At 42.7% G+C, this 16,428-nt stretch overlaps 1 protein-coding gene across 1 annotated transcript; it reads right to left on the bottom strand.

The window, feature by feature from the left end:
- Positions 1-11,250: 11,250 nt before the first annotated feature.
- LOC126282299 (uncharacterized) lies at positions 11,251-14,279 on the bottom strand. The gene is made up of 2 exons (XM_049981953.1): positions 13,685-14,279; positions 11,251-11,363 (listed from the first exon to the last, which is right to left on the bottom strand). Exons 1-2 carry the CDS (start codon positions 14,277-14,279, stop codon positions 11,251-11,253), a joined length of 708 nt encoding a protein of 235 aa, XP_049837910.1.
- Between the last annotated feature and the right edge of the window lie 2,149 nt (positions 14,280-16,428).

Raw genomic sequence — 16,428 nt, 5'->3', positions numbered from 1 at the left:
AATCCATATCCTGTACTCATTACACTGTTCACTCCATTCAATTGATCCTAATTCTCTTTCATCTTCACTGAGGAAAGTAATGTCATCAGCGAATCTGATCACAGATATCCTTTCAGCATGAATTTTAATCCGGCTATTGAAGCTTTCTTGCCTCTTCAGTATGCAGACTGGGCAGTGGGAGTGAATGGGTGCATCTCTGTCTTATCCCCTTTAAACCCGAGCACTTCGGTCTTGATCTACCAGTCTTATAGTTCCCTCTTGGTTCTTGTACATATTATATAGTACCCATCTTCCCCAATAGCTTACCCCAATTTTTGTCAGAATTTTGGGCATTCTCGATAGTTTTATACTGTCGTACCTTTTTCCAGGTCGACAAATCCGATGATCAACTGATAGTCACCTAACCGACTCTCAGTTTTATTTTCCATTTCTCAGAATATTATTCTTGTCAGCAATTTGGTACGTCGCCAGTCTCACAGAATCTACACACCAGCTTGAATAGTCGTTTGATTGTCAGTTCCCTAATGGTTTTAGAATTTCCAATGGAATGTTATCTGCACCTTTGTAACACCACTATCGATTGTGAGCAATTGGTACAGCGAAACTTTATTTAAGAAGTGTTTACTCGTTACTGGTCAAGTTCTTTGAATCATTAGAGGGAGGTAGTACTTGGTAATCTACAAATTGTTTAACGTAATAGTGTATTTAAATAATGGAATTTTATTAAATATGTTGCTTATGTATCAGAAACTGCAGTGTAAATAAACTGGTTCATACTTAGGGATTTTATATTGTATGATATAAAAGACATAGTGATTCCCCTCCACTACGGAAGTAGATTGTCGCGCAAAGAAAAGGTGGAAGTGGCGGTCAGGCTGAACGGGAGCGAGAGAGCACAGCAGGCAGTCAGTGGCCAGCAGTTGTGCAGTCAATACCGCAGGTGCCGAGTCTCATGCCGGCACGGTACCTCAGCGTGTTCGGTCAGAGGGTTAGCTGCCCTCTGTAATAAAAAAAACCTGAGTTAATCGATCAACAACGAACTTAAACGGATGTCTTACAAAGTCCGCCCCGAGCAGATGCAACGAACAAAAAAGAACAAAATGGGATTAAAAATAACAAATTGAAAAAAAATTCAGAGGTTCGGTATCCTCATCTATGACGGAATACCCTTGGATGTAGTTACTGCTATAAAAGTGTGCTCTCGTATTGGGAATGGCTCTAAAATTAATATTTACGTCGCCGAGAAGAAATGAAATAGAGCAATAATCCGCCAGATGAGAGACTAGGTAGCTGCCACCTCCTCGCCACCGCTGTTGCGCTACTGCTTCAACAACTTCAGGAGGTTACAACTGTGTATTAGTATGGTGTCTTTAATTTTGCAATAATAATTCAAGTGTTGCAAAAAGTGGTATTTGAACCATGAAATTTTCCCCTTCAATCAACCAAGCAGGGTCCTTTCTTCAAAGTGTTTAAGTCTGAGTATCCTGTTTGTGAAAGACTGATATTAATCTATTTTATTTTACGTTCAGTTTATGAAAAGCTCAAATTTACTTTGAATAGCTTCTAATTTACAAGTGTCATTTTTCAATGTGTAGAAACATTAAGACTGTCAGTGAAAACTACTCGCTTCACGAGTAATATAAAGAGCACATAATATTCATCAGATGAAAAGTTTTAGATTTACTATGAAATTTTTAAATAGGAAAGTGCCAAATGGTTAGTACTAATGAATGTAAATATGACTGGTTAAAATCACTTGCTTCAAGAGTGACGAAAGAGAAAGAAAAACTTGAAATCTTTTCAATATTTGCTGTAATATGAACTTAACTACCAATGCAGATAAAAATATTGCTAGTGTATATAGTTTTCAAGCTTTGAGCGCTAAATGATCTTAAGTGGGGTTGTAGTTCAACATTTATTATAATGTGAAGGCTTTCTGTAAAGTGTGCTTATTTGTGGATAAAGGAGTGGTCAGTTTGTAGGATTCCACTATATTACAGGGTGATTCAAAAAGAATACCACAACTTTAAAAATGTGTATTTAATGACAGAAACACAATATGACCTTCTGTTATACATAATTACAAAGAGTATTTAAAAAGGTTTTTTCACTCAAAAACAAGTTCAGAGATGTTCAATATGGCCCCCTCCAGACACTCGAGCAATATCAACCCCATACTCCAACTCATTCCACACTCTCTGTAGCATATCAGGCGTAACAGTTTGGATAGCTGCTGTTATTTCTCGTTTCAAATCATCAATGGTGGCTGGAAGAGGTGGCCGAAACACCATATCCTTAACATACCCCCATAAGAAAAAATCGCAGGGGGTAAGATCAGGGCTTCTTGGAGGCCAGTGATGAAGTGCTCTGTCACGGGCTGCCTGGCGGCCGATCCATCGCCTCGGGTAGTTGATGTTCAAGTAGTTACGGACAGATAAGTGCCAATGTGGTGGCGCTCCATCCTGCTGAAATATGAATTGTGCTTCTTGTTCGAGCTGAGGGAACAGCCAATTCTCTAACATCTCCAGATACTGTAGTCCAGTTACAGTAGCACCTTCGAAGAAAAACGGACCAAAAACTTTATTGGCTGTAATGGCACAGAAAACGTTCACCTTAGGCGAGTCATGTTCATACTGAGTTGTTTCCCGTGGATTCTCAGTGCCCCATATACAGACATTGTGATGGTTGACTTTCCCGTTAGTGTGGAAAGTTGCTTCATCACTAAACACAATCTTTGAAATGAAAAATTCATCTATTTCCATTTGAGCAAGGATAAAATCACAGAAATCGATTCTTTTAATCTTATCAGCTGCAGACAGTGCTTGAACCAATTTCAGACGATAAGGTTTCATAACTAACCTTTTTCGTAGGACTCTCCATGTGCAGCTCTCTGCTAGCCGATTTTCCTGGGCTGCGAACAAATGCTTTCTGGATGCGTGCTACATTTTCATCACTTGTTCTCGGCTGTCCAGAACTTTTCCCTTTGCACAAACACACATTCTCTGTAAACTGTTTATACCAACGTTTAATACACCACCTATCAGGAGGTTTAACACCATACTTCGTTCGAAATGCACGCTGAACAACTGTCGTCGATTCACTTCTGCCGTACTCAATAACACAAAAAGCTTTCTGTTGAACGGTCGCCATCTTAGCATCAACTGACGCTGACGCCTAGTCAACAGCGCCTCAAGCGAACAAATGTACAACTAAATGAAATTTTATAGCTCCCTTAATTCGCCGACAGATAGTGCTTAGCTCTGCCTTTTGTCATTGCAGAGTTTTAAATTCCTAAAGTTGTGGTATTCTTTTTGAATCACCTGTATTAATAACAGAATAAGTCAAACTTAGAATAAGTTTCTTTGAATGAACCTGAAACAATGACAAAGTGAAATGCATATGAAATGTATTGTGAATTTTATTGAACTGTGGTCAGATGCTAGTTGTCTCGTTTTAGTCTTTGAGAACATTTTTTTGTGCTGAATTATTTAAAGACTGAAGTAGTAATTGTAGTCAGCAGGGATAAAGTCTCTATTTTGTTTCTGTGAATGTAAGTCTTTGCAATTGAGTGCTATTGATACCCACTGTGTAGTTTTGTCTGGATATTGTAGATGTTCGTAGAACTTTTCTGAGAAAGAATCTATGAAAGTCACTTTTGCAATAGTATATGCAAATCCATCGAAAATAATGTTTTCACATTATTATACCTAATTAGGCTAGCGACCGTTTTATTATTTCATTGATATTAAATCTGTTACTGTAATTTCTTACCAAAACTTAGTTTTTCTGTTGTCTACCAACTGACACCCTCACGAATTTCACTTTCGATTCCCTCTATCTGTTAGGTAACCCACGGTCAAATTCAAAAATCCTCCCAGAGGTTTCAACCATTTTTGGTAATTATTAATCCGCCGTTGTGTTATACCTTGTCTTAAATCTTCCAGAGCTCTTTTAAATTCTGATTAGTACTCGATCCATATTTTTTCCATATCGACTCCAGTTTCTTCTTCTGTCACGTCATGAGATACTTTCTCCCCTTCACAGAAGCTTTCAATGTACTCTTTCCATCAATCCACTCCCTTCTCTGCGTTTCAAAATGCAGTTCCAGATGCGCTCTTCATGTTGTCGCCCTTACTTTTAATTTCATTGAAGATTGTTTTGTCTTTTCTTCACGCTGAGCCAGCGCTTCCTACGAGCATTTCTTTCTCCACGTCTTCACATTTTTCATACAACTATTTCGTCTTAGCTTCCCTGCACTTCATATTTATTTCGTTTCTAAATGAGATATATTTTAGTTTTACTGTCTTTCCCTGGACAATTTTGTGCTTCCTTCTTTCGTCAAGCAGTTGAAGTATTTTCTCTGTCACCCACAGTTTTTTCACAGCTACGTTCCTAATACCTGTGTTTTTCATTCCGGTATTTGTGATTGCTTTTGTCAGAGGTGTCCATTCCTGCTTAACTGGACCGCCTAGTGCGTTATACATTGTCATAATATCCACATCCTCAGCGAACTTCAAACGCATCTCATCCTTCCACAGTACTTTAGTGTCCCACTTCCTCCCACATTGAGTCTCCCATAAAATTGTCCTAATTTTCAGTCTACTCTTCAACATTACTAAATTGTTACCTGGGTCTATATCTTCTCCTGAGTACAACTTAAAACCCAAATCTGATTTCGGAATTTCTGACTGATCATGATGTAATCCAGCTGTAATCTTCTTGTGCCCCTGGGTATTTTCCACGTATACCTACCTCCTCATCTTGTGATTACTGAACAGAGTATTCGCTATTACTAGCTGAGTTTTGTTGCAGAACTTATTTAATCTTTCTTCTTTCTGATTGTTACAACGCAGCCCATATTCTGCAGTAACTCTTTCTTCTACACTTTCCCTTACAACCGCATTCCGGTCTCTCGTGATTATTAGATTCTTACTTCCCTTTACGAACTGAATTACATGTTCAATATCCTCGTATACTTTTTGTATCTCGCCATTTCTTGCTTGCAACTTCGCCATGTATGTATGAATTATTGTTGTCGGTGTTGGTCTGCCATCGATTCGGGTGAGAGCAACACTACCAATTAAACATTCACTGTAGTACATTCTCTGCCCTACCTTCTTATTAATAACGAATTCGATTTCTGTCATATCATTTTCTGCTGCTTACCCTATATTCACCTGACCAGAAATCCCCGTCTTGCCGCGCGGCGAATCCACGCGATATAGGACATGGGTGTGCGTTGTCCTTAGCGTAAGTTTGTTTAAGTTAGATTAAGTAATGTGTAAGCTTAGGGATCGATGACCTCAGCAGTTTGGTCCCATAAGATCTTACCACAAATTGCCAAAATTTCCAAATCCTCGTCTTCTTTCCGTTTCATTTTACTGACCCCGACTATTTCTATTCTAAGTCACAGCATTGTTCTTTTCAGATTTTCTAGTTTCCCTGTCATGTTGAAACGTCTGACATCCCATGTTCCTCCTTCTAGAACGTTACCCTTTCGGGGATGGAATGTTATCTGGACACCTCCTCTATGGCATTTCACTGTCAGAGATCCAAATGGCGGACTAAACCGGAACCTTTTGCAGATGCAGAGATCATTACGACACTTTTTCAGTTACAGGCATGTCCTGTGAATATACCGCATGTGTCTTTCATGATTTTCATTGCTTCCTGCTCTCTCATGTCGTTTATCATTGCTGATCCCTCCACCTTTTAGTGGCAGTTTCTTACCCCAAGGGCAAGAGAGTACCTTGAACATCTGTCCGCTCTTTGACGAGGCCATTGGAAGAACGAGGGTGATTTCTTATGCTGGAAGTCTTCGACCACCTTCCTGCTGATTTTTATTCAAAACGTAAGCGGTGGCTGGGCTCGAAATTGGGGTTCAAGACGGTTTTATGACTAAGCAAAAGCGTTACCGCTGGGCTATGGATTCAACCCAGGAGACTACTGCGAAACACGTATGTAAAAGGTTTTTAGTCCTCTTTTAGACTCTATATATTTCTTGTCGATGTTCCACTGTGCATAAAATACGTGTAGCTTTATATGATCATTATAGTCATTTTGGATTGTCTTGCGTATCTTCACACCAGTGAGCCACGCTGTTGATATTCAATTTAAAGCAATGTTTTCCGACTGTACAGAAGCATGAATAGAAGTGCGAAACTTTAATCTACTAAGAGTTTGTCAGCTATGCTTGGTAGTAGTGACGATGATCCATTAGGTGCAGGTGAACAGATTGGTGGCCGCGAACTGCTCAGTGTCCCTGAGTAAAATCCCAGCTCGATATATGTTGGTGGGAGAATCCAGAAGGGAAGCAGACACACAACGAATGGTTCGCGGTGCCTTGGGCGTCCGCCTGCTCCAACTCTATGGCATGACCAGTGTTGGTTGTCTCTGGGGCCACCAAGGACTCTGACCCTGCGTCCTCACTTTGAAGCCAATGTGGGACCCCACTTTATAATCAAACTGCGAACAAACTAAACCTTCGTGCACGAACTGTGTGAAAATACGAAGGTTTGCCAATATTTTATTATGGTTCTATGTCAGGTTAAATGTGAGGAATTAGTTTTGACCCACTTGACGATGAGCATGATTGTTGTAATGTCATAGTTCTATGCTACTGCTGTGATCTTTATTCCAAAGGCTGGTTTGATGCCGTTTGCCAATATAGTCTAACCTGTGCAAGCCTCTTCATCTCCGAAGAATTACTGCCACACACGGCCATTTTAACCCACTTACTTTATTCACGCTTTGGTCTCCCTCTACAGTTTCTACCACGCACATTTCCCTCCACTACCAAACTGGTGATTGCTTGATGCTTCAAGATAAATGAACTCCTTCTTTGAGTCAAGTTATACCATAAATTTCCTCTTCCCAGAATACAACTCAGTACCTCCACATACACTCTATACCTACAGAATCTTCAGAATTCTTCAAGCCGCACGGACAGTGACAAGAGGCCTCGGACCGAACGGCTACACAGGTGCTGACTTGTCATCTTCCTGGAGAAAAATATAGAACTGAGTCTAACGTGTTCACAAAATTCATGGAAATGCTGAAAAATGGATCTGAGGGAGTGCTAAGAAAATAGGACGGAACAGTTGCGAGTTGCGGGGGCTAGCAGTGTATTTAACACTAAATTCTTGTAGGCTCTTCACATGTAAATGTTGCTTTAAGCCCCCCCCCCCCTCCCATCCTTTTGCTGTTGCACATGGATTAAAAAGAAACGCGAACTGACTGTAATCGACCCTGCAAGTGGAGTAGAAAAGAGTTTGGCATCTGCAATAACTTAATTTGATAAATAAATAAAGGAAAGTTTCATTAACTTAGTGAGAAATGGTAGGGTTGCTCTACCGATTAACAAAATGTAAGTTCTGTCCAAAACAACAATATGATTTACTACGACTAAACTCAAAATAATAACCAAAACATATGAAACATTTACAATACATCAAATTGCCTCAAATTGGATACTTAAGTAAATGCTGTGAAGGTGAAGTTGTCCCTAAACTAGACTGTGAAATTTATGACGAAGTGGTATGTGGAGCCAATTCCTTGCAACTCAAATCTTAAGAGTAACACACAGCCAACCCAACATTAATTGCTGCTACAGTAGTGAGAACTCAGACAATGAACACCCAAGACAGCACAAAGTTAGAAAAGACGAACAGGCGCGCTCTGCTGAGCTCTGATTATCACCTAGCAAAATTGCCTGCTTTGCCAGTGCTGTGGACGTACATTGCCAAGCTGTCTTCTTAACTGCAAGGACACGATCTGGCGTACCGGAGGCGAAGGCTGGTTGCTTCGACGTCCCGTCGTGGTGATGGTAATGTCGCGAGTATAGCCCGAAACAAATTATCCTGGTCTGGTTGTTCCAGACTAAAGACTTCCTAGCAATACAAATGCGCCTCTGAGGGAGACGAAGAAGGCTCACCACACAATCACTGACGGTACAGTGACTGATTTTAACAAGCGAAGTCACACAGTAACTCCGATACAGTGAACGTTAGCCAAAACTGCTCAAGACAGACAACATAGGCCGCGTGTACGCAGAACGCTCAACTGCCAACTGTACTCGGAAAGTTACGTTGAAGTCGATAATAAAGCAACTTCGTCAAACAGTTATAATTAAATAAAAGTATATTAGACAGACAACGGAAGGCAGGCTGTCCAGAGCAGCGAGAGCTCAGTCTTGTAACCTACTCCGACCGAAAGGAGAGAGCCGACTCTCTCAAGAGCACCCGTACAAGGCGATCACAGAACATTCCCACCCCCACGACAGTGGCCGTGGTTAAACGTTGCAAATAGCAACTCAAAAACCGTCGGAAAATTCCACTCTATTGCCGAAGCACTACCATTCTACCAATGGAGATTCTTGGCGCCAATTTCTGCGCCGATTTTGCTGCGTCATGGAGCTATGCCCTGAGCAAGCCAATCACAGTTACAATTTTGCAGAAAACGCGGGTATTTGCCCGCCAAGACTGCCTGGGAACACAAGTCATTCCTACGCCTCGCTGGTAGCCCGCCAGAAACGGTTTTCACTAAGTTTCTGCAAAGTAACGGAATCTCTAGCCCAGCCTAGCCCAGCCGCTCCTTTAGGCCCCCTCTCTTATGACAATGTCGGCGGCTGGAAAGCATTCACTCGACTCCCTCACACCCGTCGGCTTAACCCTTTCAAGATCAGCAGAGCCCGTCTGTCACCAGACCACCCGGGTGACGAGAGACGCTGCGTGGGAAGTCCACGTGTGAAGGATAAGCGACTTTTCACCGCATGCAATTAGAGAGGACGATCGAATTACTCAGACTAAGATAGAAATGTAAGAGCGGGCTTCTGCCTCCTCTCATAGCCCCTACGCCATTTTAGATTGTAATTGGTGAGCAGTTGGCTCACTTAGGAGCAAGGTAGTGAGTCAATCGCCCAAGAACAATCTTGCAAACTGAGCCCACATGCTGCACTCTATTTTTTTTTTAAAAAATCACTGCAACTGAAAAATGCAGCTCATAGTGGGAGGATTATTTATGATGTAGCCAACTACACCTTCTTAATATGGAACTCTAACACTCACATGACACATCCATACCCAGGGAGCCCCTTCCAAACACCGATTCACACAGACATTCACGCTCTAAATATGGCCCTGGCATGTGAGCCAAATATGGAGCAGTTTATTCTTTACAATCAGAGTTGGAGTGCTCCGCAATTAAATGCGCAAGATGTTACAACAATTTTAATCATTAAACTAACCTGAACTCAATCACACATGATAATATTTAAGTTAACAACCTCTTTGTGAGCTTTCAGAATCTAATTACAATTCATTGTCTCCCTGCAGCAAGAATAACCTTTACAAAATCTTCCCTGAACTGATGGTCCATTCACAAAGTGGTGGTATCTGCTTCAGTTTATGGGGACTTCAGGTACACTGTTTGCATGCACACAACAAAAGATACAGAATACAAAAAAAAAAAAACATGTTGTAGAGAACAGTACAGTAATTTGTAATTTGTCCACCCTACTCTATCACTTACATAAGAATTACATACAAATTCACAAACACATACAAGGTATAACATACATTACAAAAACAACTCTAGAGACAGAAATTTAAGAAAAAAAAACAATGTTCATGGGGTGTCAAGTTGTGCTTGCACAATGCACAATGTTCACGACTGTGCTGAGAATGAGGCACTAAATCACAGTGTTGGAAATATTCGAAGCACTAAACAAATTCGTTAGTTTCTCTGAGGGGGTTGGTATGTTGAGTCATATGCATTGATGCACGTGGTTCCATGTCTTGAGCATCAGAAAGGGGGGGGGGGCTTTTGGGATGGGGCCACAGTACTGCCATCACATAGGGCTAAACGTCGGGTGTTGTGCTACGTTGTTGCAACAGCAATAGGGCGTGCTGGAGCATCTGCAGTACGCTGTTAAGATTGCAGCAAGACCCACACATGTGATCACAGGATAACGGTAAGAAGGCATAGTGATAGGCTCTCCTCATGTCGATTAAATGTCTCTGAGATCTACTAGTTGGGATGCATCCAGACAGGATCGAACTAAGAGCGACGATTGCTACAACTCCTCTCTAAGTGAGAGGAAAAGTTAGAAATGAGACAATTCATTTGTTAGAGTTTGTGGCACGATACTGCTTTGTGTATGCAGATCGGCCCATGCTAGTGAGTAGTAAAAACTCAAATAGGTGATTATATAGCGTCCCTTTCTGTCCCGAGGCACATGAGGCGCAGGTTCTGACACCTTATGTGATCTTCTTCGTGTACTCACGACATCGTGGTCTGCTGCAGGGAATCCCTCCAAACGGCTGCCGCGTCCGGAGAGCTAGCTGGCTGTTGCGTGCTGGTCACGTGTCAGTGTCAACGGCCAGCCACACTTTCGCTTGTGGCCCGGCGAGGGCTGTCTGCCGCCTAATCCCTCAGGTATACGGCCCGGTGACTGTCAGCTTGTGGGACCGGACGCTGCCGCACCCTTCTCGGCAGGTGGCGCGCTGACGCTCCCCTTCTTGCAGATAGCCGATGACCTCTTGTTTTTTGCTCCGGCCGGCCTCTGCATTGCCACGATTCCCGTCATCTGCACAGTTCTGACAAAAGACTTACGCCTAACTTTTTCCCATGACCTTCTATGTTATAATAAATTTACGTAACGATACATTGATGGTCTGTCATTCAGACACTCTTATTTCACTTTTATAGTTATTAATCTATGGCTATCATTATAACAAAATCTTGGTGTATCTAATCTAGACATGGAAATAATTCATCTTAATATTTGTGTAGAGACCGATCTCACTACTGTATATGGTGTGTGACAAGTGATGCTATGTATTGGATGAACAACTAAATGTGTGGGCTCCCACTAATATTACCATTACTTATATAGATCGACAGCAGACGTGCTCAAGAATTAACTACCATTTGCCAACGATCTACATTCTATGTCTTTTGAATAAATTATGTTATTATGCCCGTCGAAGTTTTACTGTGCTATAAAGAACATGCAACTATTCTACTTTCGCTCGCCCGTCGTCCCTCCATCTCGGGTCTGTGGTTTGGTAACCTGAAAAATAGCATCCCAACAGGCGCGCGCCATACACTTGTTGTAGACAACCCCCACAATATTGATCTAGTTATTGTTAAATCCTACAGTTTAGCTTATCCTAGCATACGGCACCTTTCGTATTTTTTTTATTTTTTATTTTTAACTTATACAACACTCTTACATAATTCCTGTTACGCTCAGATGTCTCGCTGCTCGCCGCTATTGATGGCAGTGATGTGCGCGCCGTACGACACGGCCTCCGAGTTCTCACTACGCCTCACTGAAACTCCAGAGACTGGGTTAGCCATGGCTACACAAGACAATAAATTGTAGTTGCAACTTCTTTTTTCTATGTGATGCGGTTTTCGCGATCAAAGCACACAATTCCAGAGTCAATGTAATATGACCAAGCCAGGACTGGTTCCTGTTGAGGATTCCGTCGCTCACCAGCTACACAGTATGTCACGAATCTCCAAGTATAATTCCTTGGTTATTCATCTGTGACAGTCACAAGCAGCACGCTAAATCCCCAACCAGCACATTGGCATGGTAGGCTTTAAGCCTGCATTTCTAACGTCTAGGGCACCATTGGAGTCAAACGCTCACAGGTTCACCGCGACTTACAAAACAACGATGCTGGCGCACCACAGTAAAAACAATACTGCCCTTATTCATCCTCGAAATCACACGATGTACCACAATCTTGCAGTGGACTTACGCGTGCCTGCAAGCATTGGTATGAACGTCTCGCGAAGTGGTTGTGGCCGCTATGGAGCGTGTCACGACTTCCCAGAACGCTTCTAGGAGCACGTTCTTGTATGCACCCGTTTGTGCGACATCTCACTCATCATTATCCCTCAACATGAACACCAGACAGGAAAGGATAAAAACATTGCTCATGGAAAGGTAGTGTCTCCTACTCCATCGACATTGGAAGTCGCGAACATAAACAAAACAAAAAGTTAGCAGCAGTAAATTCTTACGCGAGAAAACGCAGCTTGTTAATACTTTAACAATCTTAATCTATTAATGCAACGATTATTGTTCCCCGAAGAAAGGTTCTTATATTTGCCTGTTCTACTATGTACACCACTTAAACTACTATTATTCCACGAACTTCTTTGTGTGAGAGATGTGGTGGAGTCCTATGGACTAGCACCAATGCCTTGTTAGACTCACCCTCCTCTCACGTGCATTAGGATTTGCAGGTCTAATTTCAATCTCCTGGTTCTCCTGTTGTCCTTGATTTCGCTCTCTCCAATTACGGTCGCTTTGCCGTTCGTTATTCCTCCTGTCCCAGATTCCGTGTCTACATTGACCCTGTTCCCTGACGTTCTGGTTTCTGTGTCTCTGGTTTCCATAACCTTGAATAGCGTAACCTTGATTTCCGCAACCCTGGTTTCCTAACTGACAAGTGCGATAATGCAATCTGTTGCCGTCTTCCCTTGCTGGCCCGTGGTACTTGTTATTTTGCGCCTTCTTTCTGTCCTTTACGTCTTGTTTATCAAAGACTACTTCGAGTTTGCGCAATACACTCTTGAATGCTTCTATGTCAGATCCACACTTCCCGACAAGTGCCTGTTGATCCCTAACTGGCAATTTGGAAAAGCAAAATTTAATGATTTCTCCGTTGCTACATGGACTATCTAAAAACTGATTCTTCTTGAGTAAATCATCAAAAAATTTGGTTGCTCTCCTATGCCCGGACACTTCCAGTTCAGGACAAAATATTATTTCCTCTTTAATCCTGTCTTGCGTTTCCTTTGACCAGTAGGTCCGCAGGAATGCACCACCAAATTCCTGACAAGTCCGACACGTCGCTGCCACACCCCATATCTTTTCCGCGGCTTGGCCTACGATGTGTCGACACATGAATTCTAATTTTGCCTGGGTTGGCCATGACGACGGTAATGGATTTGTAAACTGCATCACCCAGCTCTTCAGATGCACCGACCCTCCATTATCTTTGAATTTCTGGAATTTTAGTATCGACAGGAAGTGATTCTGATCAAAATCCTGTCTGATCCTCGCACTGGTGTTGTCATTCGTTTCCGATACTTGCACGTCTGCTGAGTGTCCTGATCTATCTTGCTGATAACAGTGATGTGCTACCTCTGTATCACAGTGGAAGTGGCATTCAGCATTCACTCTTCTAAGTGGGCTGCAATTATTGGAGCTATTACTCGCTGTTTCTAGGTGTGCATTGTTAGTTCCGCACTCTGTCACTGGGCTAGAGCACAGCGGGCTTTTCCTCGGAGACACAATTCTGTGTACTCCATCATTGGTATCCGAACGCGCAGTGCTCGTGTGCCCGTTTCGGTCTAGTTTTGCTATCCGACTCTCTACTTCTTTCATTCGTTTCGTGACGTTTGTAACCGCAATATTACCTTGAGTCTTTAAGGCCGCTAGGAATTTTCAGTGGGCTTGTGTCGCACGTCGCAAGCGCCCTGCGAGTTGAGAAGTTACTTTTTGCGATTTTCGTTGCCCCTGTTGCTGCCGTTTTGGCTAGGCCTGCTACTTTTTGTGCTACCATTGAAATTTGTTTTGCTTCTCCACATTCTTTCTTTATTGTTAGTAATTCCCCTCGAATTTCTCCTGTATGCGAAATTATTGCCTCAGTGTCTTTCTTACGCTGTTCGCCAGCTTCTTCCTTCTCCTTCTTACGCTGTTCGTCACCTTCTTCCTTGTCCTTCTTTCGCTGTTCATAATCTTCTTCCTTCTCCTTCTTATGCTGTTCGTCAGCTTCTTCCTTTTCCTTCTTAGGCTGTTCGTCAGCTTCTTCCTTGTCCTTCTTTCGCTGTTCATAATCTTCTTCCTTCTCCTTCTTATGCTGTTCGTCAGCTTCTTCCTTCTCCTTCTTACGCTGTTCGTCAGCTTCTTCTTTCATTGATCGTAGGAAGCTCAGTATAGGGTTTATGTCACCTTTGTGACCGTCTTCAAACATGGGCGATGTAACTCTGGACACCTGGGCGCTAGACCTCTGATGTGACCGAGCTGGCCCCTGTCTGCCCTCGTTCGTTTGATTATAAACTTCTGCTGCCGCCTCGACCTGTGTGCCAGTCTCTGTTTCATTCTCTACCCCACTATCATAATCACGGCCGCGACATTGCTCTAAGATCGCGTCCAAATCACCTTCCTCATCAATGACCCTGTCGTCCTGTCCTGCTAAAAATGTGCCCATCTCATGTCCGAACCTGTCACCGTCAGTAAACTGCCCCTTATCCATTATGCTATTCTATGTAATTACATGCACGATTTGTTGTGGTACAGAATCCGCACACAAACCCGACGAAGTGTGATGTGGTACGGACACCACATCAAAGAAACACATAAAACAATGATCAAACAAAAAATATATACGCTGAAAACAATATCTGTAATCATGCGCCGCTACTCAAAACTAATCACGGAACTACAAGAAAAAGAACTTGGGTATTAATCATTAAAAAAAAAGTAAGTAAAGAAATTTTAAATATTCGTACTGACAATACTGCTTGCTTATCAGTGATTCACAGGGAAGATCCGAGGCTAAGGGTAGCCATTTTATGCGAGGTGCCGGTACTAGCAGTGTATTTAACACCAAATTCTTCTAGAATCTTCATAAGTAAATGATGCTCTAAGCCCCCCCCCCCCCCCTCCCATTCTAACTCCGACTTTTGCTGTTGCACATGGATTAAAAAGAAACGCGAACTGACTGTAATTGACCCTGCAAGTGGAGTAGAAAAGAGTTTGGCACCTGCAATAATTTAATTTGGTAAATAAGTTAAATAAAGGAAAGTTTCATTAACGTAGTGAGAAATGATAGGGTTGCTCTACCGATTAGCAGAATGAAACTTCTGTACAAAATAACAATATGATTTATTACGACTAATCTCAAAATAATAAACAAAACATATGATACATTTACAGTACATCGAATTGGCTAAAATTGGATACTTAAATAAATGCTGCGAAGGTGAAGTTGTTCCTAAATTAGATTGTGACATTTATGACGAAGTGGTATGTGGAGCCAATTCCTTGCAACTCAAATCTTAAGAGTAACACACAGCCAACCCAACATTAATTGCTGCTACAGTAGTGAGAACTCAGACAATGAACACCAAAGACAGAACAAAGTTAGAAAAGACGAACAGGCGCGCTCTGCTGAGCTCTGATAATCACCTAGCAAAATTGCCTGCTTTGCCGGTGTTGCGGACGTACATTGCCAAGCTGTCTACTTAACTGCAAGGACACGATCTGGCGTACCGGAGGCGATGGCTGGTTGCTTCGACGTCCCGTCGTGGTGATGGTAATGTCGCGAGTATAGCCCGAAACAAATTATCCTGGTCTGGTTGTTCCAGACTAAAGACTTCCTAGCAATACAAATGCGCCTCTGAGGGAGACGAAGAAGGCTCGCCACACAATCACTGACGGTACAGTGATTTTAACAAGCGAAGTCACACAGTAACTCCAATACAGTCAACGTTAGACAAAACTGCTCAAGACAGACAACATAGGCCGCGTGTATGCAGAACGCTCAATTGCCAACTGTACTCGGAAAGTTACGTTGAAGTCGATACCAAAGCAACTTCGTCAATCAGTTACAATTAAATAAAAGTATATTAGACAGCCAGGGGAAGGCAGGCTGTCCAGAGCACCGAGAGCTCAGTCTTGTAACCTATTCCGAGCGAAAGGCGAGAGCCGACTCTCTCAAGAGCACCCGTACAAGCCGAACACAGAACATTCCCGCCCCCACGACAGTGGCCGTGGTTAAACGTTGCAATCAGCAACTCGAAAACCGGCGGAAAATTCCACTCTATTGCCGAAGCACTACCATTCCACCAATGGAGATTCTTGGCACCAATTTCTGCGCCGATTTTGCTACGTCACGGAGCTATGCCCTGAGCAAGGCAATCACAGTTACGATTTTGCAGAAAACGCGGGTATTTGCCCGCCAAGACTGCCTGGGAACACAAGTCATTCCCACGCCTCGCTGGTAGCCTGCCAGAAACGGTTTTCACTAAGTTTCTGCAAAGTAATGGAATCTCTAGCTCAGCCGCTCCTTCATGCCCCTGCGGGCGTGTCTCGGCCGCTCTTATGACAATGTCGGCGACTGGAAAGCATCCACTCGACTCCCTCACACCCGTCGGCTTAACCCTTCCAAGATCAGCAGAGCCCGCCTGTCACCAGACCACCCGGGTACCGAGAGGTGCTGCATGGGAGGTCCGTGTGTGAAGGAATAGCGACTTTTCACCGCATACAATTAAAGAGGAAGATCGAATTACTCATACTAAGATAGAAATATGAGAGGGTGATCTGCCACCTCTCACAGTAAGCAAGTGGAATGGAACATCTTACAGCCAAGATCAGTGAAACAAACAAGGCTATAAGGAAGA

This window comes from Schistocerca gregaria, chromosome 7, assembly GCF_023897955.1.
Source record: "Schistocerca gregaria isolate iqSchGreg1 chromosome 7, iqSchGreg1.2, whole genome shotgun sequence".
NCBI lineage: Eukaryota > Metazoa > Arthropoda > Insecta > Orthoptera > Acrididae > Schistocerca > Schistocerca gregaria.
Note: the sequence above shows the minus strand (reverse complement) of the source record. Positions and strands in the feature narration are given on the sequence as shown.

Bases quoted from the DNA above. Each gene is read 5' to 3' on its own strand.
- LOC126282299 (XM_049981953.1), bottom strand. From the start codon at position 14,279: ATGGATAAGGGGCAGTTTACTGACGGTGACAGGTTCGGACATGAGATG. The intron at 11,364-13,684 runs GTAAGAAAGACA...TGTCTTGTGTAG, and splicing joins GGAAGAAGCTGGCGAACAGC to CCATGGCTAACCCAGTCTCT.